General features: G+C 48.9%; 9 protein-coding genes across 9 annotated transcripts; 5 read left to right on the forward strand and 4 right to left on the reverse strand.

Moving 5' to 3' along the window:
• Window positions 1–510: 510 nt before the first annotated feature.
• On the forward strand, window positions 511–2,429 carry EDB91DRAFT_1136793 (uncharacterized protein; the record flags this gene model as incomplete). The annotated part of the gene is given in 17 exon segments (XM_041318847.1): window positions 511–642; window positions 653–654; window positions 698–715; window positions 765–800; window positions 812–815; window positions 853–860; window positions 911–951; window positions 1,004–1,059; window positions 1,072–1,073; window positions 1,121–1,130; window positions 1,193–1,210; window positions 1,274–1,323; window positions 1,481–1,511; window positions 1,733–1,848; window positions 1,910–1,997; window positions 2,056–2,398; window positions 2,410–2,429. Coding segments are annotated over 16 exon segments (846 nt in total), but the record flags the coding sequence as incomplete, so codon positions are not given.
• On the reverse strand, window positions 2,187–4,384 carry EDB91DRAFT_1336920 (uncharacterized protein). Its single transcript, XM_041325556.1, has 5 exons — window positions 4,183–4,384; window positions 3,674–4,128; window positions 3,383–3,620; window positions 2,666–3,329; window positions 2,187–2,612 (listed from the first exon to the last, which is right to left on the reverse strand). Exons 1-5 carry the CDS (start codon window positions 4,258–4,260, stop codon window positions 2,530–2,532), a joined length of 1,518 nt encoding a protein of 505 aa, XP_041176566.1. The 5' UTR covers window positions 4,261–4,384; the 3' UTR covers window positions 2,187–2,529.
• A 242-nt stretch (window positions 4,385–4,626) lies between these two features.
• On the reverse strand, window positions 4,627–8,175 carry EDB91DRAFT_1136809 (RTC4-like domain-containing protein). The gene is made up of 5 exons (XM_041318848.1): window positions 6,779–8,175; window positions 6,677–6,729; window positions 6,137–6,623; window positions 5,058–6,086; window positions 4,627–5,004 (listed from the first exon to the last, which is right to left on the reverse strand). Exons 1-5 carry the CDS (start codon window positions 8,152–8,154, stop codon window positions 4,857–4,859), a joined length of 3,093 nt encoding a protein of 1,030 aa, XP_041176567.1. The 5' UTR covers window positions 8,155–8,175; the 3' UTR covers window positions 4,627–4,856.
• Window positions 8,176–9,180: 1,005 nt separating this feature from the next.
• On the forward strand, window positions 9,181–11,578 carry EDB91DRAFT_1237648 (major facilitator superfamily domain-containing protein; the record flags this gene model as incomplete). The annotated part of the gene is made up of 15 exons (XM_041321605.1): window positions 9,181–9,396; window positions 9,451–9,550; window positions 9,611–9,824; window positions 9,877–9,987; window positions 10,039–10,167; window positions 10,220–10,404; window positions 10,451–10,488; window positions 10,551–10,594; window positions 10,644–10,718; window positions 10,773–10,826; window positions 10,877–11,018; window positions 11,072–11,130; window positions 11,191–11,237; window positions 11,294–11,412; window positions 11,474–11,578. The coding sequence occupies 15 exons, from the start codon at window positions 9,181–9,183 to the stop codon at window positions 11,576–11,578; spliced, it is 1,638 nt and encodes a 545-aa protein (XP_041176568.1).
• A 2,657-nt stretch (window positions 11,579–14,235) lies between these two features.
• EDB91DRAFT_1082573 (uncharacterized protein) lies at window positions 14,236–15,164 on the forward strand (the record flags this gene model as incomplete). The annotated part of the gene is made up of 5 exons (XM_041315507.1): window positions 14,236–14,247; window positions 14,551–14,616; window positions 14,666–14,704; window positions 14,760–14,845; window positions 14,951–15,164. 5 exons carry the CDS (start codon window positions 14,236–14,238, stop codon window positions 15,162–15,164), a joined length of 417 nt encoding a protein of 138 aa, XP_041176569.1.
• Window positions 15,165–15,778: 614 nt separating this feature from the next.
• On the reverse strand, window positions 15,779–17,245 carry EDB91DRAFT_1136845 (HD domain-containing protein). Its single transcript, XM_041318849.1, has 10 exons — window positions 17,075–17,245; window positions 16,983–17,013; window positions 16,906–16,924; window positions 16,775–16,846; window positions 16,677–16,720; window positions 16,542–16,600; window positions 16,398–16,472; window positions 16,301–16,343; window positions 16,216–16,245; window positions 15,779–16,161 (listed from the first exon to the last, which is right to left on the reverse strand). Exons 1-10 carry the CDS (start codon window positions 17,189–17,191, stop codon window positions 16,031–16,033), a joined length of 621 nt encoding a protein of 206 aa, XP_041176570.1. The 5' UTR covers window positions 17,192–17,245; the 3' UTR covers window positions 15,779–16,030.
• Window positions 17,246–17,273: 28 nt separating this feature from the next.
• EDB91DRAFT_1347495 (uncharacterized protein) lies at window positions 17,274–18,510 on the reverse strand (the record flags this gene model as incomplete). Its single annotated transcript, XM_041325927.1, has 4 exons — window positions 17,274–17,782; window positions 17,839–18,155; window positions 18,204–18,279; window positions 18,333–18,510. 4 exons carry the CDS (start codon window positions 18,508–18,510, stop codon window positions 17,328–17,330), a joined length of 1,026 nt encoding a protein of 341 aa, XP_041176571.1. The 3' UTR covers window positions 17,274–17,327.
• Window positions 18,511–19,210: 700 nt separating this feature from the next.
• Window positions 19,211–20,343, forward strand: EDB91DRAFT_1249021 (Alpha/Beta hydrolase protein; the record flags this gene model as incomplete). The annotated part of the gene is made up of 8 exons (XM_041323013.1): window positions 19,211–19,238; window positions 19,295–19,321; window positions 19,375–19,496; window positions 19,554–19,589; window positions 19,647–19,700; window positions 19,761–19,896; window positions 19,947–20,038; window positions 20,089–20,343. 8 exons carry the CDS (start codon window positions 19,211–19,213, stop codon window positions 20,341–20,343), a joined length of 750 nt encoding a protein of 249 aa, XP_041176572.1.
• Window positions 20,344–20,630: 287 nt separating this feature from the next.
• Window positions 20,631–21,755, forward strand: EDB91DRAFT_1249022 (uncharacterized protein; the record flags this gene model as incomplete). The annotated part of the gene is made up of 7 exons (XM_041323014.1): window positions 20,631–20,658; window positions 20,707–20,733; window positions 20,786–20,907; window positions 20,977–21,111; window positions 21,172–21,307; window positions 21,356–21,459; window positions 21,498–21,755. The coding sequence occupies 7 exons, from the start codon at window positions 20,631–20,633 to the stop codon at window positions 21,753–21,755; spliced, it is 810 nt and encodes a 269-aa protein (XP_041176573.1).
• Window positions 21,756–23,176: the final 1,421 nt, after the last annotated feature.

The following is a 23,176-nucleotide window of genomic DNA, read 5'->3' on the forward strand; positions in this document are numbered from 1 at the left end:
ACTTATACCATTGATTTCCGAATCTGTCAGTGAAGTTGAACATAACCGTGACGCACTCGTGCACTGGTGGATCTTGACTATGAACAGGAATACTACCAGAGAAGAGCGATCTGTATGTTCAGAGAAGCACGTCGCACTTGATGAGCTGGTACTCATTGGTTTTACAGGCATCTAATACTTTTATGACATTGCACTCCTGATCAAGAGGAACTCTCTTGAATTGTTCTCTGACAGTGACCTGTGCCACAGGTCGCCATCCGCGGTAATGTATCCAATGTACCTGTGTTAATCGTTTCGGAATCCAGGTTCAGCGCATCATTAAGTTGGGTCTAACTTTAAATGTTGATCGGGTGCAGTGTTCCGACTCCCATGTTATCTTCCCTGCACAGCCGCATCTGACGCGCTGTCCAGTATTATTAGGCTTGCGGCGATTAGTGATCAGCAGACAAAATAGCACAGTTTCTCGGAGTCTCCAGCTGCCTATTGATAAAACGCCCAGCGAGCAGTTGTTCACCTTTCATGATGGACGTTGTATCCAAAGCTGGCTTATTGGTCTCCCGCTCTACGGCCTCAAGTTCGTATGGCGTCTTTTATATGACTGCACTGATATGCGTTGCATTCTGGGCTATGCTGTGTTTGCAAGTGTGAGTGGACAATCAACATGGGATTTCTTGGATTTGACTCATTGTCGGAACAGGTTCTGGTACTTTGCAAGGTACACTTTGAGCTTTTCGTTTGTCCTCGTATTTACACTATTTGCGTAGCTACGACAGTGACAAAAAATTGCTCAAATTTCTGGTCTGTCAGATAGCGTGACTACAAAGGCTGGCACTGACATTTCGATAGGTCGTCTTTCTATGGTGACATGCGTACTACACACTATTCCGTTCTGTTTTTAACTTTTGTATAGGGCGATCAGCACGGCGCAGACGTATGTTATCGTGTATGGAGGTAAGTTCAGATGTTTCTCAAGTGTCACCGACAACTTAAACTGCCCACACAGCATGGGCATACATGATCGACCATTTCGGCGACTATTCATTTCTGATGCAAATGGTTTCGTACGTACTGCCTTTACTAAATGCTGACCTCAATATTAAGGCTCATGCCCCGACCGTAGTCCATTCGCTGTGAGCGGCACAGCCATTCGTATCTGGTCTTCTCTTGGGGCTGATTCTTCCCATTTTACTAGACGCAGTTTATTTTTGCAGTAGGTCTCGGATTCATCTTTGAGGCCCGGAATATTCTGGAGCTCACTTCAGTTATGCTATAGGCTACAGCCACAGTCACAGTCCAGGCCTTCTTTGTCTTCAGAATATGTCGGCGTAAGTCTGAAACACCTAGTCTCCCTTTACCCGTTTAACTTGTTTGTACAGTCAGCGGAAATAAACTGTGGATGATCGTCGTTGTGTGGGTATGTGAAATAGATCGATGGCTTCTTGTGATTGTTATTGTTATTGTTATTTTTACCCAGGCACCGTTGGCGATTTTCCAGATTGTTTCCGCTTTCAGTGAGTTTCACTCCCTATCTCAATCCTACTTCACTGACAAGTTTGATAGTCATTGTCGTCAAAACGTGAGGTGTTCGACTACCTCTGATTTCGTGTGCACTACATTGAATTCTGACACTGCCTTCAAAGTTGTCAATCCAACTACTCGCTATACAACTGGGAGCCCTTGCCGAAAGTGATCATTTTTTTCTTTTTAAACGGAGGCTCCGGGATTAAACTATTTGCTGAAGGATCTTGCGATCGCGTACCTCGCAGTTTCCCTCTTCATCGACATAGTCACCGCAATATTTCTGCTTGCACTATTGCGTCGGCACAAGAAACAAACCCAAATTCGAAGGTAGTCTTTGCTCCTTATCATTACCCTGCTGAGCTTCGCACTTATTTGTTCGCTTCCCCAGCACATCGAAAATTATCCAGCGACTCATGGTCCTGGCTGTCCTAAACATGGTCTGGACAACAGCATTTGCTATTTGTGATTTGGTCACAGTAAGCCTCCTTCACTCGATCAAGTCAACCGAGTTGACCACAGACTCGTGTCGCGCAGTTCGTTTCCCTCCAGGAAGATTCTTTCTACATGCTCTTTGATATGCCTATCTGCTCTTTGTACTGCAACACCCTCCTTGCAAACCTTAACATGAGGACGTCCCTTGGAGAGCGGCAATCATCGGCGGTGGATATGGACTTGGCAACATTTGATACAGTTGGACCCCAACCTGTAGCTCTGGGGCTAGGAAATGATACTAAGGTCTCTACGCAGAGTAGTTCGCGTGTGAGCTCGGAACCGGCAGTATGATCTTGGATTCCCATACTCGTTTGACGTTCGTTTATCTATTATGTCCCCCATGATACCGGACCTTTCTTGATTGTATGTTAGACATGTCCAGCCTCACGGACAACGGGTTACAGAGATTGTGAGTAGAGGGCACCAGCGAGTGAGGAGTATGTCACGTCTAACGAAGGTATTATACTTGATGCTCTCGGGTACGAATGTACAAACTAGAGTAGAAGAGCAAGATATTCAAATCATAGTTATTGATCCTGCCCAAGATCCAAGCGCTATTTTTCCCGTAGTTTCTGAGACAGCGCATACTGTAATGTCATCTTTCAGATCACCATCAGTCTCGGTTGTTCAAACGAATCTCATAAAGACCAACCTCGTAACGGTATATTATGAATCACTTGGCCATCGATCAGCCTTGGCCTTTCTGGGTCGTCGTTTGCTTGCAGTGAATCGTTACTCCATATTCGAGCTTCTCCTACGGTATTGCTAACATCCCGAGGGTTCGTGAACGCCACAACGCTACGGCTCATGTTGGTCCTAGACCTTGCCACCCAGACCCCGCGTCTTCCGTGGTCTCCCAATGCCCAAACTGATACAAATGTCCTTGTGTCCTGCACAGTTCCAAACGGGACTGGAAGCGCCAGTGGAGGAGGGAAATCTACAGGCAGTGTTGCCGAGATAAATTGGGGTGAAGTGATTGCCATGGGTCGGACTCCCAGAGGCGAGACCGACAATGATGGCAAGGGATGCACTGTTAACTTCACATGGAAATGAAATATTCCATGGAAGAGATCGTTTGCGAGTGCAGATAGCTCATAAATTTCGGGTTCATCGTCTTCGGCACACGTATTCCTCGTGAGAGATACACGACGATAGGTCATCGTGTGTGGGAATCTGAATGTGAGTTGGGGTAGAATGTCAGAACGCTCTTCAACTCCAAAAGTTATATGCGGCGGGAGAGGATACGCCTCAACGGTGTGCATTCGAAACACCAGGATATATGGCCCACAAATTCGCATGGCGGTGATGCCATTCCACTACAAAGAAGATACTTTCACATGAGTCGGTCATTTAAATTGACTAGACTCACTAAATCTCCGGGATCATTGGCGCGAAGGGCCACTGTAGCTTGCGCTTTGGTTCTCCAGTTCACAACATCAAAAGATGAGGCCGTGTTAGAAAGCAAAGCGAGTTCCAAGTCGGCATCAATCGCTCTGATGACTTGGGGTGGAAAGATTGAAAATTCTCCTTGAGTGACTAGACGTGGAGAACCTGATTCTGAAGAATTAAGAGCATCGAGAGAGATGGTTAACACTCTCGCAGCGATGCTAGAAAATGAAACTCGTTGGTGCTAGACACATAGAAACAAGCAGGAACTGACAGTTCGACATGCGTCAATACAATGGCGAGCACAGAGCCAACTGCATTCAAATGATATGCGGACGGATACCAGGTCGAGGAAGCATATGTGACGACAACCTCCGCAGCGAAAGGTGCGAAAACATCACTAATTTTCCACAAGTTGATTTTTCCCTCAGACCCCAAGGCCAGTAAATATTGGTCGAAGATAAAAGCTAAATGCCGGATACGAGGAATCGAGTTTCCAACGGTGTCGTCTGAATCATATCGATCCTGGACGAGGAAAGAGTCCTTTCTCGGCAGCAGCCATATCTGCTCGACGCGCACTGCAGTTTTGATCATGTGTTCCAACTGCAAACTCGACAGTGTGGCAGTGTCCGACTCAGAACGTGGCCACGGGAGGGCATGGGGCATCCGAGACATTAAACTGAGCCATAAGCTGCGGGCATGGGTGAATTGAGACAACGATGTGCACGTCTGCAATGCCTGGCTTTAGCTCACGCCTATGCCCACAAAGAATGAAGGAGGTGCCTTGCGCAGAGAAAGGATCGTCTCCACATCCAAGAAGCTGGCAATTTGAAGCTGAAGCTCAACAGGGAGATTCTGCATCTCTGCCGGCTGATCAGGAGCGAGTCGCAGTTAGTGACTGAGTACTGAACAGTACTCACTGCGGAAACGAGATTTTAGCCAGACCCTAATCAGAGGGAGACAACATATGTAACACGACTCTAAACGTACCTTGCTTGTAATCAGACGTAAATCCGAGTTGTCGGAATTTTTGTTCCCTCAGCTCACAGCCACAGATGTAAACAGAGACTTCATTATCACATCTTTGCGGACCCCCGCATATACATGCTATTCCACGACTATTCAGTCCTGCAATTTCAACCTTTCGACATCTGCTTAGGGTAGACTTAATTCAAGATCAGTTTTCAAAATTTTGGTAAAGTCCTTACTAGTGAAGTTAACTTCTGAAGGACTGAAAGTGGCTGTGCAATGTGTATTATGCATGTCACTAGTACTATGAAAATGAATCTGCGCTTCGATAAGTGTTCATGCCTGGAATCATGATTGTGAACTAAGTCTGGTAGTAAGTAATTGCGTGCAACTGGTCCAATCATTAGTGAGAGTGAATGCCAAAGGAGGTTGTCAATGAAAATTAATGTTATGTGACCTTGCAAGGGATAGTCAGCGACTGTGTAATATTACGGCGATTGTGATGACGAGGAAGACGATTGGCTGAGAAGCCAATGGAAAGCGTCCCGGGACGGTTGGTCTACCTGCGAGTCATCCGAATCCTCAGCTTCGGAAGCGCCAGGTATGAAGTTAATACGCCACCCGTCCGACGTAGTACTGCATGTTTTCAAATGAGGACGAGTGAAGGGGAAAGTAAACGAAGGAAGCACCTTGTAACTGATCTTGATCTAGCAATTTGAAGAGGAAATTTATTTGAAGTTGATGGTCCAGATGATCCCAAAGTGGGGTGCGGGCGTGGTACAATTGCAGCTTTCGACCTATGTGGTCGCGGAGTGGATTCTTCGTCAATTTCGGGAACAGTTTTCAAAGGTGCATCGTCGACGTCCACATCTGTGTCACGGTTGTCGCCATTGAACCGCCGGGTGCGAGATGATGCAGCATCAGAGAGTTGGCCCATGCCGTCAGTACTCGGAGTTGCATGCCTGGATGACCGTCTGAGTTGAGGTTGTTCATGTTCCTCCACAATTTCTACAGCGCTGTCATCAGAAATCTGCATGTTGGAAGAAACAGACTTGGCAGAAGAGGTCCGGTACATCATCCTAGTGGCCGTCCTTGAGCGCGTAGATCGCCGGCTCGTCAAACTATCCACAGACATGTTGTCAGTCTCAGAGTCCGTAGCTGTTCCTGAGCCAGTCTTCAAAGCATGGTTGGGCGGCCTGCGACGGGCTTCCGACTCACTCGCTTCGCTAACCTCGCGGGAGGTATATCCTGCAAGCTCCTTCGATTTCTGCAGTTGCTCTGCCCGCTGGCGCGCTTTCTCTTTCCTCTCCATCTGCGCTGTGGACCTACGCTTTGCCTGTTCCTCTTTCCACATCTGCTCCTCAATCTTTTCCTCTTCCTCGAGCTCCAACCTCCTGGCTTTGGCACGTTCCATAACAATGCGATCCGCGACACCCTCATCATCGTCATCATCAGCGCCGACTGCCGTGCCCTTACTAGAGCCGGTATCGGGGAACATGGCAACGCCGTACTGCGAGCTTTCACGGAGTGTCACGATTGCTTCGTCCCTGTCGAGATGAAGGTCTTGCATGATGAGCCCCACTGCAGCTTCTGGAACCAGTACGAGCTGAATGAACTCCGCGGGCGTGAGAGGAGCTATAGAAGAAGCATCAAATGACGAAAAGGGGAAGAGATTGTAGAGCGTTTGGTGTATTATCAACAAGCCGAGTTCACCGTAGCTAGGACATCATTTAGCATGAACATACTTACGATAACCGAATGGGCTTACTATCCAGGCTGAGTCTTCTCGAAGCTGGCGAACTGGCCCTTCACACCAGTGACAGTTCGACTGCCTCGTTTCTTGATTTCCTTCTTGACTTCTCTCCAGAAGGCACTTCGTGCTCGGGGACCCCTGGCATCGTCGTCCACGGAGTCCTCGTTATCACTGCAGTTATCAGCATCAGTGATTACAGCCTCAAGCGCGCCCTTCATCTTTTCGACCCTCTTGGGTACCTTCTTGAAGTCGATACTTTGCGGCCATCCTTTCTCCATAGCCTCAGGCAAGGAATGCGTTTCGAAGTGATGTCGCTGGCACGCTGAGATATAAATTCCCAGAGGAGCCTTGAGTCCACGAGGATTCCTGGGACGCGGGTCTACGTATGACTTCCGTTTCGCAGTCGCCAAGAGACTCTTCAGTTGTGGCGTTGGATTGCGTGGTAGTGGTTCGTCACAGTACGGGCACACCGTAGAAGGATCAACCACCCTGTCTATTTCAACTGCGCATCGAGGGTGTTAAATGGGATAATGTGTAATGAAAAGAAGAACATACAGGAGTCCTCATCCAAGTGGTCCTCTTCTCTCATGATCAACCTTGTCACATTTCTGCTGAAGCTATGAGATGGGAGGGGCAGTGATCGTGAAGAGGACTCACCTTGGATTGTCTTCCTTATGCCTCTTGGCTTTCCGCCCGCGTTCTCTATCGCTATCGTCCGAAGCTCGCTTGGACTTCATGCTCTCCGAAGACGACTGAGGGCTGCGACGATGCGCAGTCTTGATTTCCCGCGAGCCCATGGGGAAGGGTCTAAGGGTACCATTGGCCAGTGCAGTATTATGATGGTTCGTGGCAAGTTCATTAATATCATCCTCATCCTGATGAGGCGTCAGCGCACGTCCTTTACCCTTATTCTGTGACAGTGGTTGCGCTGGGGAAGCCAGCGGAGAAGGCACTGGGAAGTTTCCAAGTGTCTCTGAACGAGCAATGCCTGACTTGGAAGTGTGCAAGGGTAAAGGGAAAGGTTTAGGTCCCTTCAGTTCAGGGAGCGGGTGGCTCGTGGGCAGATTTGACTTCCCTGGAGGGCTCATAGGGAAAGGAGCGGTAGGTTTACGCGACAGCGCATTGGTCTTCTCCTTTGACTTGCATATAGGTATATTTGCGTTCTCCTTTTTTGCCGCCGAGGAGTCTCGAGCGCTCTTGCGAGGAGGAGACGCGTCGGAAGCACGTGAGCTCCCACTATGTACCGAGGAAAAACTACCCAGAGGGAATGGCTGAAGTTGCCTGCTAGCACGTGGAGTTGCTTCGGGACTCCGACCACGAGCTAATGAGCCCCCAGCCTTCACGGGTCCCTGCTTAAGAACGCGTTTGGGTGGCTCGTCGTCTGAGACTGAGGATAAAGTAGCTGCCTTCCTGAACAGGGAGTTCTTCCTTGGCCCTGGACGCGCAAGGTCTGCATCCTTCCCTCTCTTCGGCTTGGCTGCAGGTGGAGAAGGTAGGTTCTGAGAGATTAGGTCCTCAGATATTGGTCTGAATAGCTCTTGAGAGTTGTCTGCGTCGGGTAAAGATGATGATGGAGGCTCCTCTGGAATAGGTTCTTCTGCCTGCGACCCCTTCTTGTTCTTCGTGAAATTAGGAAACTTTTTCTTCGGGAGGAAATCTGGGTGAAACGGAAGACCGTTTGAGGCGAGATTGGTTTTCTGAGGCACCGACGGCGTCAACTTGCCGCGGACGACGCGTTTCTGTGTAGGTGACGTGCCCAATGGTTGAGCGCCTTCAGATAATAACAGTTCGTCATCACTATCACTAAGAGAGTCGAGTCCCAGACTCGTTACGATAGTAGCAGAGTTGGCTTTGCTGCCGGTCGCCTTGCCTTGCACTGTTCGAGATAGAGAGAACGAGGACCCCAAGTCTTCGTGGCTTCGGCCCTTGCCAGACTGAACAAAGAATGGTTCAGGACGCTCTGTCATTCTATGAGAACTGTCTGAGAAGTAGTCAGTTTTCTTCCTGTTCAATTCGCCTTCAAGCCGCTCCATCTTCGGCTATCAGGAAGTCACTGCTGAGGTAATGCAGAAGGGCAGTGATACGCTTCTTCTCCATAACCGACGCGTTATTTGGCTCAGTTGTTTTCTAAAGCTTTTGCCAAACTTGAACAGATACGGCTGAGCTTGCCACATCTTAATTACCGTGTCAGGAGTTGTAGGGAGCCGTCAGCAAGGCCGCAAGGGTTTCAAGTGTGCTGGCGATGTTCACGTATTCTTTAAAGCCCGAAAAGCTTTCTTATCGCCTTGATCCGAATCATGGACGCCAGACGACGCCGTAGTCTTGCTCAATTCATTCCATATTATGAATCCAAGCTGAGTCAAGTGCTACTAGTACTAGGTCGGACTTATAACCGACAGTTTGTGCCTGACTCACCTCGGATAAACTTTCTTGTCTGTAATTGACCAATAGAGTTAGGCTCACATGTACAGCCTACCAACGAATGTTATATTTCCCACTGCGACTTGGCTGGCCATGTGTTGTCCAGATATTGGTTTTTTTTCAACCTACTGGCATATGCGCTGGTGTGCGTGTCCGCGGACAACGAACCCGAGCCCTCGTCGGACTCGGACGGTCATTAACTAGGTGATCTCTTGAAATGGGTACTCCTAGTAGTCTCCTACGAGCTTGTCAAACAGCGGTCTGGGCCCTGTAATCCCGGGCTCGAGTTGTCCCGCTGAATACGAGGTGGGTCACAGTTCATCCCCCGGATCTACAAACTTAGTTGCTCATTGACCAGAACTAGCTATCAAATCAGACACGGCGCAACCCTATTTTAAACTGGTGCTCCTCAGTGAACTCTCCACCAATGACAGTGCTCGCTTCAGTGCTGGAGAAAATCTCAAGTATACACGTGAAGACAAGGAGCCTCACAGACTGGCATCACCGCGGGATGTGACTCATCTTTGATTTTCGGAGTCCACTCCGACTATAAATAAGGTTCTTGAACATGTCCTGGATACCAACGGGATTCCGCCTAGTTGCCTCGTACCCTTGCATAAGTGTGCAGCTGGCTCCCGATGACTCACCACGAAGGAGGCCCAGCCTTTCCCGTACTAGCGACTAAATGCAAGCATCAAGTCGCAAAACCTACCAATCCGCCCATCGCAGCGCCAGTATCACTTGCGCCCAGTGAAGTAGATGTGGGTTCCGCGTCCCAGAACGAGGAAAGGTACGAAGAGAGTTTGAAAACCATATTCCATGGATCGACTGTGGTAGAAAACGGATCCTTCTATGTCAGTCTTTGCACGGTTTATCATTTTTATAACTCGCTTACTGGCAAGGAATAGGTTGATTTTGAAGACGGAGATGGGCGGAATCCAGTCAACTTTTCTCCTGCGAGGAAGTGGGCAATTACGATAACTGCTTGTGCCTTTACGGGCATTGTAGGTGAGTCTGCAGGTCGATGCGAATGAACAACTTCATCTCTATCCTCTCTTGCTTTCTTAGCTGCTGCTTCGTCTTCGTATACCATGGGATATTCGTCAATGATCAGAGACCTCGATTGTACATCATTCCAAGCATCTGTGGGACTGGGCACGTACGCTTTAGGATTTGCAGTTGCGCCCCTGGTCACTTCGTCGTTCAGCGAGGAATTCGGCCGCTTTCGTTTTTACATCGTCTCGTCTTTCATGTTTATGCTGACAGAAGTTATGGTGGCTTTGTGAGTTCATGTCATCCTGGAGCATCTGCATTTGTCTAAAAGGATTGTCCAGGGCACCAAACATACAAACCGTCATTGTAGCTCGTTTTCTCGGAGGATGCTTTGGCTCGACGGGCGCAACACTCGTGGCTGGGACTATTGCAGACATATGGCTGCCTCATCAGTTAGGTTCACTGCCTTCTTTCTGGGAACTCGAGATCTTATAAATCTTTAGACGGGGTTTTCCTATGTCCCTCTATGCCTTGGCGGTTGTTGCATCTTCTGGTTTCGGCCCAATGGTTGCGGGATGGATTGAAGCCAATCCATCCCTGGAATGGCGGTGGATACAATGGATCCATGCTATGTGCGGTGTGATTTCTCCCACCTTGCCGTCCTCATCCTCACTATCCTTCTAGCGTCAGCGGCGTGTATTCTATCTCCGTGCTTGTTTTCGTGAGAGAGACTCGCTCGACCGTCATCCTGACTCGTCTGGCCCATCAAGTGCGAAAGGACACCGGAGACAGCCGATATCGTGCAAGATCAGAAGAAAACAAGTCCAGTCTTATGTCCATGATTGCGATTTCATGCACTCGCCCACTATGTGAGTGCATTCATCGTCACTAAACCTATTGCTGAATTGCAGCTAGGTCTCTTATTTACCGAGCCCACAGTTCAGAGCTTTAGTGTACGTAGCTCCTTACTGCGCTTCACCGCATATCAGAACCTTATAATGGATTCTACCTCCAGCTCTGGATTGGATTTGTATGGGGCGTTCTCTTCTTTTTAATCGAGTAAGTGTCACTTGGAACTCGGCGAATGCTGAGATCGACGTTACTTCAGCTCAGTATCGGGCGAATTTCAAAACATCTACGGGTTTAGTGTCGGAGAAACAGGGAGCGTTTTCGCCACCATATCGTAAGGCTTGTTCCTCAAAGTAATAGACAGTGCGTGTAACTGTGAACCGTTCAGCATCGGAAGTCTTCTAGGTTGCTTGGTTAACGTATACCAAGAAAGGCTATATAAGTAAGTGATCAACTTTCTGGCGAGGAATCCTAGACTGACCATAGATTTAGAAAATATGTCCACCGGAAAGGCCAGGAAGCCCGTCTTTACATGGCCTGCATAGCATCCATAACCCTTCCCACCGGGATGCTCATCTTTGCGTGGACCGCTCGAGAAGACATCCCGTGGATAGTTCCTCTGATCGGCCTTACGGTCAGCACCTTTCAGCCATCGATCTTCCCTATCACCGCTGATGGACCCGCCAGCTTTTCATGGCCTCCGCTTTCGTCATATATCAAGTCGTATTCGTGTACTTGGCAGATTGGTGAGCGCCTCATCCTTGTGCCAGCTTGCTTTGTTCGCTTGTTGACGAGCGGCGAACTAGCTACGGGCCCTATGCATCCTCAGCACTGGCAGGTCAGAGCTTGTGTCGTGAGTCCTTCCCCATTTCTGCATCGAGGACAGAATGTGATCAATGTGTCTCGCAGGAAACATACTAGCCACCGTCTTCCCGCTCTTCACGACCCGAATGTTCGAGCTCCTGACTTACAAATGGGCAAATACTCTCTTTGCGCTAATAGCGGCCCTCATGATCCCTATACCATATGTGGGTGTTTTGAAAGCTCTATTGTATGGATGTTTTCGTAATGATACTCACAATTTAACAGATTCTGTTCTTTTATGGTTCGAGAATACGACGGTGCAGCCGTGTCTCCCAGAAGATCCTAGCGATCGAGGAGGAACAAAAGAAAATAGAGTTGGAAAAGTCGTAAGCGCATATATCCGCTCTTTTCTCATCATCAAATATAGAGACTGCTTGCCGCATGCAGTCAAGTATGATACAAGTGATTGGTACTAATTAATTTGAAGCATCCCATAGCAATCAATTTCACTTAGATGGCATTTATCTATTCAATATGTCACTAGCAACGGCTGGTTTGGTTAGCTTAATTACACACTTATGTCGCCCATTTTCTACCACATGCCGCAATCAAAAGCCCCCTGTCAAAACTACATGCTGGTGTAGGCTGGCGTCTCTACTTCCATGTTTACCTCACATAAAGATTCGGTACTTTTTGGCGACACCTGAACTAGGGTTAGGGTTGCATCTCATGCCACTCTACTAACTGGCTTCATGACCTTCATCCGGTGTTAACGCTGTGACCTGCAGCCGCGATAAGTTCAAAGTCCATTCGGGAGTGGTGGTATGTCAACATGTTGAGTTGAAGGATATCACCATCGAACCATCTTCGCAATAGCTGGTCACATCGTAATTGTGGTTCGGGTTCAACTGAGTTGCATACAGTGCGTGGAGTAATCGTGAATCGCCGTAAAGACGTAATATGAGGGCCGGGGACAATATTTTGTCTGAAATTGGCTGTTGTAGGTATGTTCAATATTCCCATTTGTGCCGTCAGTCATGCATCATGTTCATAAATTCTTTCACGTGCGTCGAATGTTCCATTAGCAACATCGACACGCGGCGTGCGCGCGTCTACCATGCCGTGCAAATAACGAACTCCTGTGTCATCGGTGCTGCGTGTCGTGTGGTTCCTACTGTGGAGGATCTCACCGGTATACCCTAACTGCACCCTGGACACGCACAAAGTCCCTCGCTCTGCCACAGCTCCAACTCCGAGTCCTCCCACAGTGTGTTAGCACCTAACCGTCTTTGCCCGGCCACACCTCCCCAATGCAACGTCCTGCACTCTGTTGTTGCACCCTCCCCGCGCCGTATCATTGGCGAGTTCTAACGAAAGATCATATCATATTATTATACCCCCATCGAAATACAAGGTACTGCACAAATTATCCGAGGTTATGAGGGCTTCTCAAGCCTGGTTAATCCATTTTTCTGGGTATAAAGTATGAATGCAGTCTTCATAACGATGCAATGAACAGGAGTGCTCATCGGTTCATGGAGGAAACGCACCTCGGGGAGGTCGGTCACAGCCATATAGGCCGCGGGAACAGACCACAATGCTTCGGTTTTAGCGGCTTTCCTGTTGGGGACCACGAGGAGATTTAGGTTGTACGCACCCATAAACGCACCCGTCTGCTCTGCCATGGCGTAGGCTTGTACACATGGCTGTCCATTGATCGTGAATGTTTGATCGTTTCTGCGTGAGGTGTCGTCAGCTCAGTACTGAGAAATAGCACAGCAACTTACGGGACTTTGCCCAAATCAACGGATTTGGAGTCTTCTCAGACTTTCTGGAGGGCATTCGGGAATCCTAAATTGTGACGTCTGGCTCACCCAAGTTGACTCCATGCGATCCATGCTACAATTTAGGCTGTTTAAAGTGTGGACCCAACAGTATGCCGAGTGCAGAAGATGACGGAACGAGCTACAGCGTCTTAGGTTGACCTTGGGGTGGTGCATGATAGTGTTGTTGGAAGCATTTTCCATGACAGCCGCAACGATTAAATTTCATGTGCATTCCTACGTAGCTGGGGAAGATGTGAACGAGGTAAGCTGGACGCGTGTATCGCAGGCACTATTCCAAAGGCAGCAACACAGGTCCATAGTTTATTGACCAAGGGCGCTTGCATGACGAGGAGGATCAGCGGCACAATATAGGAAGCAGGTAGTGAGTACTCACATTGAACTGAGATAGTCGAAAACAGCGTATCAGACCAGGGCTGCCTGCTGTCATCTCTTTCACCGTATCTTGAGTATCGCCGCGAAGGGCATAGTGCCGTAGTGCCCCTCATCATCCCACAATGATACCGAATTCGGTCGCTGCCGATAATGCATGTTTGTCACCAGACTCATCCAGGAGAACACGCAAGTTACGGAATGTTCGTGACGCGCAAGCTCGAGAGATCCGTCTTAGTTGGCCGTAGCTACGATCATGAGCGCGTGGACAGGCACGATCTGGCAAGGTGGCATGAGCTGATACATAGACAATGAGTGAGTGGTGTGGTATCGAGCAAGTGGCGCCGGACTAATCTCCACGGCCCTAGCCATCTAGACCAATCGACCGTGACTGTGAGGCCGCGATTTTCTGCAGTCCCAATTGTCTAAACCCTTTCCAAACCTTTCCAAACCTCCCGGGGGGTTGCTCAGATAGCTAGTCTTGTTCCTCTACTTGCTCCGTCACTTGAGCCTTAAATCAAGGAAAGGTGAAAGTGGCATTTGAGTAAGTACCTTTGGGACACGAACAACTCCAATGTTGTTTATGCCAATGCAGCTGCTCCGGACACTTCCATCACTGGTCTTCGCCTGTGGAGAATAACTGCAAATTATGGTACAGGTGAGTTCGGACCGGCTATATCTTGTCTCAAGTTCACTGTCAGCTCCTAGACACGTTGACGACGCAGGAATATATTACCGTGGTAGATGCAAGTGGAAATGCCAGTCCCTTAGGGAGCGGCTTTCTTCCATCCGTTGTATGCCCAGGACCGATGAATGTCATGAACTAAACCTATGCAAGCTTCAGTAAGCCATAAAACATGCCTTCGTAGTCTTTGATCGAAACTCGTCCCCGTAGCGATTTTTTCACAAGGATTCTACAAGTATAGATTCCTTGGCGCGAGCGTGTGCGAAGTGGTCCCACTCTTGACAACAGTCCGTGCCAATTACTCTGGTGACCTAATTTCTTCCCGGGTCACCTCATCCACCCCTTTCCAGCCAGAGAATGCTAATCTACTGTCGTTCGTCGCTGGGGTCACGAGGTTTCAGTCAAAAAACTCCCAGGGGCTTATGAGCAGTGCAATCGGAGATACCTTGTACTCAATCTAGTCCTCGACAACTAACACATCGATCGACGACGATTTTGAACATCAAGCACAGGTTTATCAAGAGCTTGTGAGTTTCGTAGCGCAATATCTTTGTCAAGCCCTTATGATTTTCTTAGGAGGAATATTGGCGTGGTGTTGTTGAATTCTCTGCCACGGTGAGGTTTCTAGTCCCCTGGATACAATCCAAATTAACCTGACATCACTTCACAGTATCTCCGCTCCGGGTTTATGGTCGTGGGTAGCTTCCCCGATGATATTATCCCGAAAAACCTGTCTTCCCCGGTCAATGGGACCATGTACATATTGACGATAGGATAGACTAAGCGGTCGCCAACATATCTTCTTGCTATTCTTCACATCACCATCATCACCATTTGCACTTTCGCCTGCGCTTTGTACAGTATTTTACAGGCTTGGGAGGAGAGGAAGAAAGGTCGCTATACTATGACCACCTTCGACATGTCAAACACTCTTCATCTCATAATGGCATCCGCTGCTGGGTGTCTCGCACTCAAAGATTTCGACAAGGAAGGGATAATCTACAATGAGGGTGTGAAGGTTCGCCTGGAGTCCGACCACGACGACGATGCCAAAAAGAAGTTTATGGTAGCCTGATCCCCGTATCGGTGTTGTTGAAGGTATATACTCGTATAATTTTTAGATGCCATCGCGCTGCGGTAGTATTTTGTAACGGCTACGCTCGCCAAAGCGCATCAGTCCTTTCATTTCGTTCCTTTCGATCAGTTCTACTCGACCACTTCCCTTAGCTTGATCACTTTATTCAGATAACACTAGACTAGTAACTGACGTCCTCCCTTCATTCCTTACTAATTCATTCCTTACTCGTATCTCATAGTGCCTGTCCTTACTGCCCTCGTACCTTACGGATCACTTCTCAATCAAGACACATACAATGACAGATATTCTAGACGTTCCAGTAGGGTAACAGGCCCCCTGAAATTCCCCTATGGCTGTGTACTTTCCAAGGTATTGCCTTGAATCCACTTATCATGCTGTCCCCATCGCTAGGAGATGAAACAAGTGTGATAAAGACCTGCATGAGGAATTGAGAATCAGAAGTTAGTCTAGTAGCAATTGATAGACGCTGACGCCATGCAAACTAAGCATACATCTATTTGTGGCTTCAGTTTTTGCGGCGTTCTGAGGTCAAGGTACAGCCTTGCAAGGGTGCAGTCATCTGCGGCGATCCATACGGGGTCTCAAGACTGGGGCTGATATAGGCAACATACAAGCGCTCGTGGAGTCAGCTGATATATGAGTCGATAAGAAATTGTTGGGAAGTTGCACGAGCCCTGTCCTCCCGAAAAATACTTCCGTCTTGAGACATTGAATACAAGCCTCAGGGATTTATCGATGTACTTAATCGAACCATCACGTCCGTGAACGATAAACACAACACGTCTGACAACATGACGATCATACCGACCAGTTCAACAGCTAGCGCGAACGGATCATATCGACTAGCGTGAATGGCAACGGGTCTGTGCCAAATCCTCACCCCACCGCTTGACCTCCGGATGACGCAAATAAGGCAAGCTAGAATCAAAGAACGGCTGCAGATTCAGCGCATGCGCCGTTTCGTATTCACGCGCTACGCACGTACATGAACACAACATAATACACGAGGACGACGCAGCAAACGTACCTTGCAACGCCATCTCCAGCCGATCGAGATCTACAAACGCGCCAAATAAATCAACGGCACGGCACTAGTAAAGGCAAATACAGACCTTTGACGAACCTCGCCTCGTCCGTTTTCCCTTCCTCATATTCCTGCGTAAAAGCGTTGGCTTTGAGTTCAACCGAGTTGAGTAATACAGAACTTACGTTCCAGAGAGCTTCAATTCGCAGCGCTGCTGGGGAACCATGGAGCATACCATGCACGAAGTGGCGCATCGCTTCCTATAGGGTTTAGGGTATTTTTCGAGTCATAAGTGCGACTGGGGTGTGTGTATGATGCAGATGGCTGACCGCTTCTAAGCGTTGTTTTTCCTGTTTAGAAATACCCTCTCGAGGTGTGATGTCGCCCACTGCCACGACACTGTCAGCGCTGACTTTTACACGGAAATACAGGGCGAAATAAGATAAGATAAGTCGGGCACTTACCTTGAGCTTCGGCAAGATCATGCACCACAGCCATCATAACACATCTGTGGCATCATGAGCATTATTCCACAACTAAACTACGACTGGAAGCAGCGCACTTGGAAACATCGAGGGTGCTATCTGACGTACACATGGCGAGTATAGCCATGCGGTACATGTGATCTGAAATGCTGTCGGGAGCGAGTGCGCGTGAGCCATGTCGAGGTGCGGGAGGGTATGCATCGCGAACCTCTCTGCGTTTGGGATCTGAAAAATTGAGTGGTATGAGTGATTCAGCGGTTGATGTGGAGGGAGGGATATATTCCTTGTTATCGACCCATCCTGTGCGCTTTTGAGTCTGCTCGAATGCGTGAGTGTGAGCGTGCTAGAGTGGTATGGCGAGAGATATGTTACAGTACCTTTAAATTTTCCAGCACGTGAAAGAATGCGAGCCTGTCGAGGGACGCGTCACCCGTTGGCGTATACAAAGGCGGAAACACGCGTTTAGGAGGAGGGGCGATTTCAGATCCGTCCATGTGCGCAAACGTGAAAGAGAGGAGCACTCGCCAGCCTCGGAGTGCCGATCAAGTAGAAGCTAACGGATCTCCGAATTCCGACTTCCGATGATAAGATATAGTACAATTTCAAAATCAAATAAAACATGAGGACGCCTTACGAGACCTTGCCAGAAGACACTGCCGCTGCTCTACGCCGCTTACTACCCCTCCGAATTTCCATTAGATCAGCTTCTATATCTGCTTCTTTGCTGGGACCTAACATTGCTAGGCTCTTACCCAGGCCGCCGATGCCGACCATACTTGAGTGAAGCCCTGCACCTTTGGCGCGACGCCTGGAGCCATTGGCGCCGGTGCTACCACCTGCGCCCGAAGATGGATTAGTGAGGGTGACGGCCGTTAGGGGGAAAGGGAAAGGCGAAGGGAGTTCGTCGACGGAGAGGGAGTGGGGGTTGGTGAAAGGGCCGGTTGTGATGGGCGTGGTGCTTCCAAGCGAGCCATTGGCAAGGTTCTCTCCTCGAAGAGCGAGAGGTGTTGGGGGAGGAGAAGTGCCGACTTTGTTTCGCAATTTTCGAGTTATATGTGATCGAGACTGAGCGTCTAACGTTGCGTCTGATTGATGTGGTGATGAGAATGTTGGGGCATTGAGATGAGAAAGGGTGGCGTACCGTTTACTGTTCCCTCGCCTTCTTTTTCTTCTCTTGCGCGCCGCCTGCGTTCTTCTATACCTTCGAGGAGTCTTTCTCGTATACGATCACGGCCCTTGCGCCATTCTTCCTCGACTCTTTCACGTTCTTCTTCGTATGCAGTCTGTACTGATTCTAAGGCATGCTTCTCTTCGAACGCATGCTGGGCGAGCAAGGCGGAGCGCTCGAGAGAAATGGGGTACAAGCGGAGGTTATATAGAGGATGAGTTTCGGGACGAGACGCGAGCTGAATTGCGGTGCTATGAAGTGCAGAGATGTTTTCAGTTAAGTGTCGTCCTCTGACATTAAATTAAGCGGAGAAGAGAAAAGTGATAGGGAGGACATACTCGTCTCTACGGTCTGTCATCTCTTTGCCTACTTTTCCTGATATATCCTTTCTCTTTTTCTCTCTTTTTGGATCGTCTGTGGTCGCGAGGTCAGTATATTATGTGAAAGGGCAAGAAATGAAGACGTACCCTGCACGCGGGATGGACCTGCAGTGGGGTGTGCGTTGTGATAATGTGGATTAGGTCCCTGAGGCTGCATATTGGAATAAGAGATTGACATGGGCATGTTGTCAGGCTGGATAACGTCTGTGCGCGCCTTGTGGGTTGATGCATATGGCAGGGCAAACATTCCTGGCTGTGGTGGCATCCTACCCAAATAAATTTGCTGAATCTTTGATTTTAAGCGGAAATAGAAGATTAAGGAAACAGTGAAATAGATGGACTTGCACCGCTCGACAGTGCAGACCAAGCTGAACGTTCAGTGGCCGGGAGGAGGTTAGTTTTAATCCAAAAAAGGAAATTCATTGTAACCGATCAATACAGTCACGTGCCCGAGTCTTGGGTTGTTTGCTTACAGTCATGTTTACTTGTGACGGTCTCCATGTACTTCAAAGCCTTCAAACGCCCTTGCCGTGTTGCTTTCTGTACACCTGGAACACGTTCCTTATGTCTATAGCAGTCCGTTCGGTGCGCATACACTTTATAAATGGTCTTATACTAAGCACTCTGGACGCTTTCCCACAGCCTTCTACTGTGGCATGTGAAAACTACTAGTTTTTGGTAAGCCTGGAATCTGGATGGTAGCGCGATCGTCGCTTACGCTATATGTTATGCGTCATTGTACGTGTCAGACGGAATAGCGCACCCCACAGAGGATGCCGCTCGTATTGCGCATCCCATTAAAATCGACCTTGGAGATTGGTTGCTAAGAATATGTCAGCCTATTAGCAATTGTGTGCTTGCATCAGTTCCCTAATCAGCTTGGACCGTGGACACCGTCCGATGAGCCGTAGTATATAAGCCCGATCTCAGGAGAGAACACTCAAGCCCTCTAACCATACACAAACATGAGTTTATGCAAGCACTGCATCCAAGGTGCGTTCATATGTCATCGTCGATCGTGATCACCACCGAGTACTGATTACGAACAGGCGTACGCCACGAGGGTGAGCCCCTGGGTAAGCGCTTTCCACCTCGCCACGTTGCGCTTTCTCATCAGTCTCTTCACCAGGAAAACTCGAGACTATCGGCGGTGTCCCTTGCTACGTCGCTACCCCTGCTGTCGACTACCCCAAGGACAAAGTCATTCTCTTCCTGCCGGACGTCTTCGGCATCGAGCTCATCAATGCCAAGGTACGACCATCCTTTACATGATTCCCCTTTTTGACTAAAAACCGCGGCTCACAACAGCTCCTCATTGATGACTTTGGAAACAATGGCTTCAAGGTTTGACCCAAAACATAGTACACAGTGATGCGAGACTAATGACACAATACAATACAGGTCGTTGGTATCGACTACCTCAACAACGATGCTCTTCCCGCTGATGCCCTGAATGTCAGTTTTGATCAATACCTTCCGTTGCATCGTAAGCTCTGACCCCGTGTCCACTTACAGTCTCCCACATTCGACTTGGGGAAATGGTTCGGAGGCCATGGCGCCGATAAAACCCGCCCACCCCTCGACAAGGTCATCGCCGCACTCAAAGAGGAAGGTGTCACCAAGTTCGGGGCCACTGGTTACTGCTTCGGTGGTACGTCCGCCCGTTCAGTCTTTTCCCCTCGACCTAACGGTGCATGTCAGGTCGCTACGTCTTTGATCTTGCGCTCGAAAACGTCATCCAGTGCGCCGTCACCTCCCACCCCTCACTCTTAAAGATCCCTGACGATCTCAAGGTAACACACGTCATACTCTATCGCTTTCTCCCTCTGACCCGCACTTCTAGAAATACCTTGCCGACGCAAAGGCACCTCTCTTGATAAATTCCTGCGAGACCGATCAACAGTTCCCTATAGCAGCTCAAGCACAGGCCGATGAAATTCTGGGCAACGGGAAATTCGCCCCAGGATACAAGCGCGAGTATTTCCCAGGCTGCACACACGGGTTTGCCGTCCGTGGGGACATGTCAATCCCAGAGGTCAAGGCTGGGAAAGAGGGATCGTTCAAGGCTTCTGTCGAGTTCTTCCTTGAGCACCTGTGAGCAGTCTGTCTGTCATAGGGTCTGTATCAAATTCAATATTCAATCTTAAATGCACAATTAAGATTGCCACATGACATGTTGCCACGTCTCTAGCTGTGCGAGCAGCCAGCAATATCACAGTGTATTCATCACCATCTAGGTGTCACATACTATCTTGACTTCCGGCTTTGGACGCTAGTTTGAAATATGGCAGCATCAGTTTGCTTTATCAGCTTGGACACCTTTCCAATGAGCGGAACATAAGTTATACAATCCAATCTTATTCTAGGTTGTAACCACGCCCAAATATGAGTTTCTGCCAGCACTGCATCCAAGGTGCGTTGTATATTATCATGATCAACACTGAGCATTGATAGCGAACAGGCGTACGCCACGAGGGTGAGCCTGAAGGTAAGTACTTTTCCAATTTGCCACGTACCGCTATCTCATCGGCGTGCGTCAGGAACACTCGAGACCATCGGCGGTGTCGCTTGCTACATCGCCACACCTACTATCGACTATGTCAAGGACAAAGTCATCCTCTTGCTACCAGATGCCTTCGGTATCGGGCTCATCAATTCCAAGGTACGTACACCCATTCCTAGATAATTTCCCCCTCAACTTATACTAAAAATGGCCTACAATAGCTCCTAGCTGATGACTTTGCGAAAAACGGCTTCAAGATTTGCGCCCAAAGATGTACAAGTACACGGATACGACATCGGCACCGTACAGGTCGTTGTGATCGACTACTACAACGGCGACTCTCTTCCCCCTGATGCCTTGAACGTCAGTAGTTTTGACCGATGCCCTCATCAATATCTAACCCATGTCCATGTCCACTCGCAGGATAAAACATTGAACTTCAGGGGGTGGCTTGCCACCCATGGCGCCGAGGTGACCTGCCTGCCCCTCGACAAGGTCATCGCCGCGCTCACGGAGGAAGGCATCACCAGATTCGGGGCCACTAGTTACTGCTTCGGCGGTACGTCCCTGCACCCCGTCTTCTTGACTCAACGTGTTTTTACCACAGGTAGATATACATTTGTCATTGCATTCGACAAAGTCATCCAATGCGCCGTCGTCGCTCACCCCTCGCTCTTGGAAGTCCCCAAAGACCTCGAGGCAACCCTCATCGTTCTTACAGGATTCCCCCGCTGACCCCGCTCTTTTAGACATACTTCATAAAAGCAAAAGTACCTCTCCTTATCAATGCATGCAAGAACGATAGGTCGTTCCCTGCGGAATCCCAAGCGAAGGCTGGCGAGATTTCTGGGGATGGGAAGTTTGCTCCAGGATACAGGCTCGAGTATTTCCCTGGTTGCACGCATGAGTTTGCTGTCCGTGGGGATCTGACTGACCCACTTGTCAAGGCTGGGAAGGAGGAGGGATCGTTCAAAACTAGCGTGGGGTTCTTCCTGACGTACCTGTGAGCTGTCGAGGGCACCAAAATCATGTCTTCACCAGCCCCTGCGAAGCAAGAAGACATCTGCGATTTGATCAAAATTCAATGTTCAATTACAAATGTAAAAATCGTATGACATGTTGCGATTGTCCACTATAGCCACGTCGCTAGCCGCGCGAACATGCCAGGAATATCACAGCGTATGCAGGTCAATGTAGGAAGCTTCCAATGCATCATCATGGTGGTTGGCGTTCTCGAGTTCGTCGATCGTGTAGTTCAATTAATCAAGAGATCTAACACTCCCACAGAATGTTTTTGTCCAAGAAAGTTAAAAGGTATCACGATTCATTGGCTATCCTGAGTGCACGCTAAAGTTTACATATGGAAAACGCGGGGTTCATAATTAATAATGTAAAGGACGTACTCACATCATGTGTCGATAGAATATTGTATCAAGTCCATGCTGGTATCACAATAGAAGCGATAGTAGAACCGAAATACCCCAGGGAAGTCCACGAAACTATTCTAGCAACAAAAACACGACCGGCCGCCTCCATGATCTCCAGCGTTGATATGCACTGCTGCGGCTTGCTGTTGTGAATTGGTGTCTGGTAGAGAATCGTCATCACGTTCCAGGTCATCGTCGAGGAGGTGGCTAGGAGCACCTGCTGCAGCATTGCGCTGTAGATTTATGCATGAGACATTAAAGACGCAGTGATAAACATCGAGGGAGAGCACCTCTTGACCCTGCGCATAGGGAACGTCGATGACGTGTGGTGCTGCATGATTGGTGCGCCAGGTTAGTAGATATCTTAGATGGGATCTGAAGGTAGTGGCAGAGGTGGCAGAGGCTTGCGTAGTGGGCGGCACCGGTGGAGGAGCTGGACGAAGGGTCCTTGTCACAGCGACCCTGAGTCTCTTGAGGCGTCCTTGGCGCCGCTGAGGTCGTGATCGCGAACTTTGAGTACACTGTAACAAATGACGCATGAGTGAGAAAAATGTACTGTTGCACGCACGTCCATTCCCCGGAAGAAATCAGGTTCCGTGTCGTAGCCTTCTTGATCTTTCCCAGGGATCTCCATCTGGAAAACGGTCAGTAGCGAATGGGATGAGGAAGAGAGTACGTGCACGAAGAACACGATCGTTGGCCTCAGCGAGCGCGCTGTATTCTTGTCGGAAAGCTGAGTGGATGTGGGTAAGGATTATAGCATGGGGTAATGAAGACCTACCATTGGACCATTCAAGACAGTCGACCTTCGTGGTTTCATCAATGGTGTCCATCATGGATTGGTGGGATTCAAGGGCTTCGTCAATTTTACCTGCTGAAAGCAAAGCCTGGCAGAGTTTCTGGCTTGCTTTTAGCCACAAGGACTCGAGGTCCCATCCGAAGAGCTGCACAAACCACGGAGTTCGGCGTGAGAACGTTCGGATGAATCACGTCAACGTACC

The sequence above is a fragment of the Suillus paluster genome, assembly GCF_016628075.1.
Source record: "Suillus paluster strain FC165 chromosome Unknown EDB91scaffold_30, whole genome shotgun sequence".
Classification (NCBI taxonomy): Eukaryota; Fungi; Basidiomycota; class Agaricomycetes; order Boletales; family Suillaceae; genus Suillus; species Suillus paluster.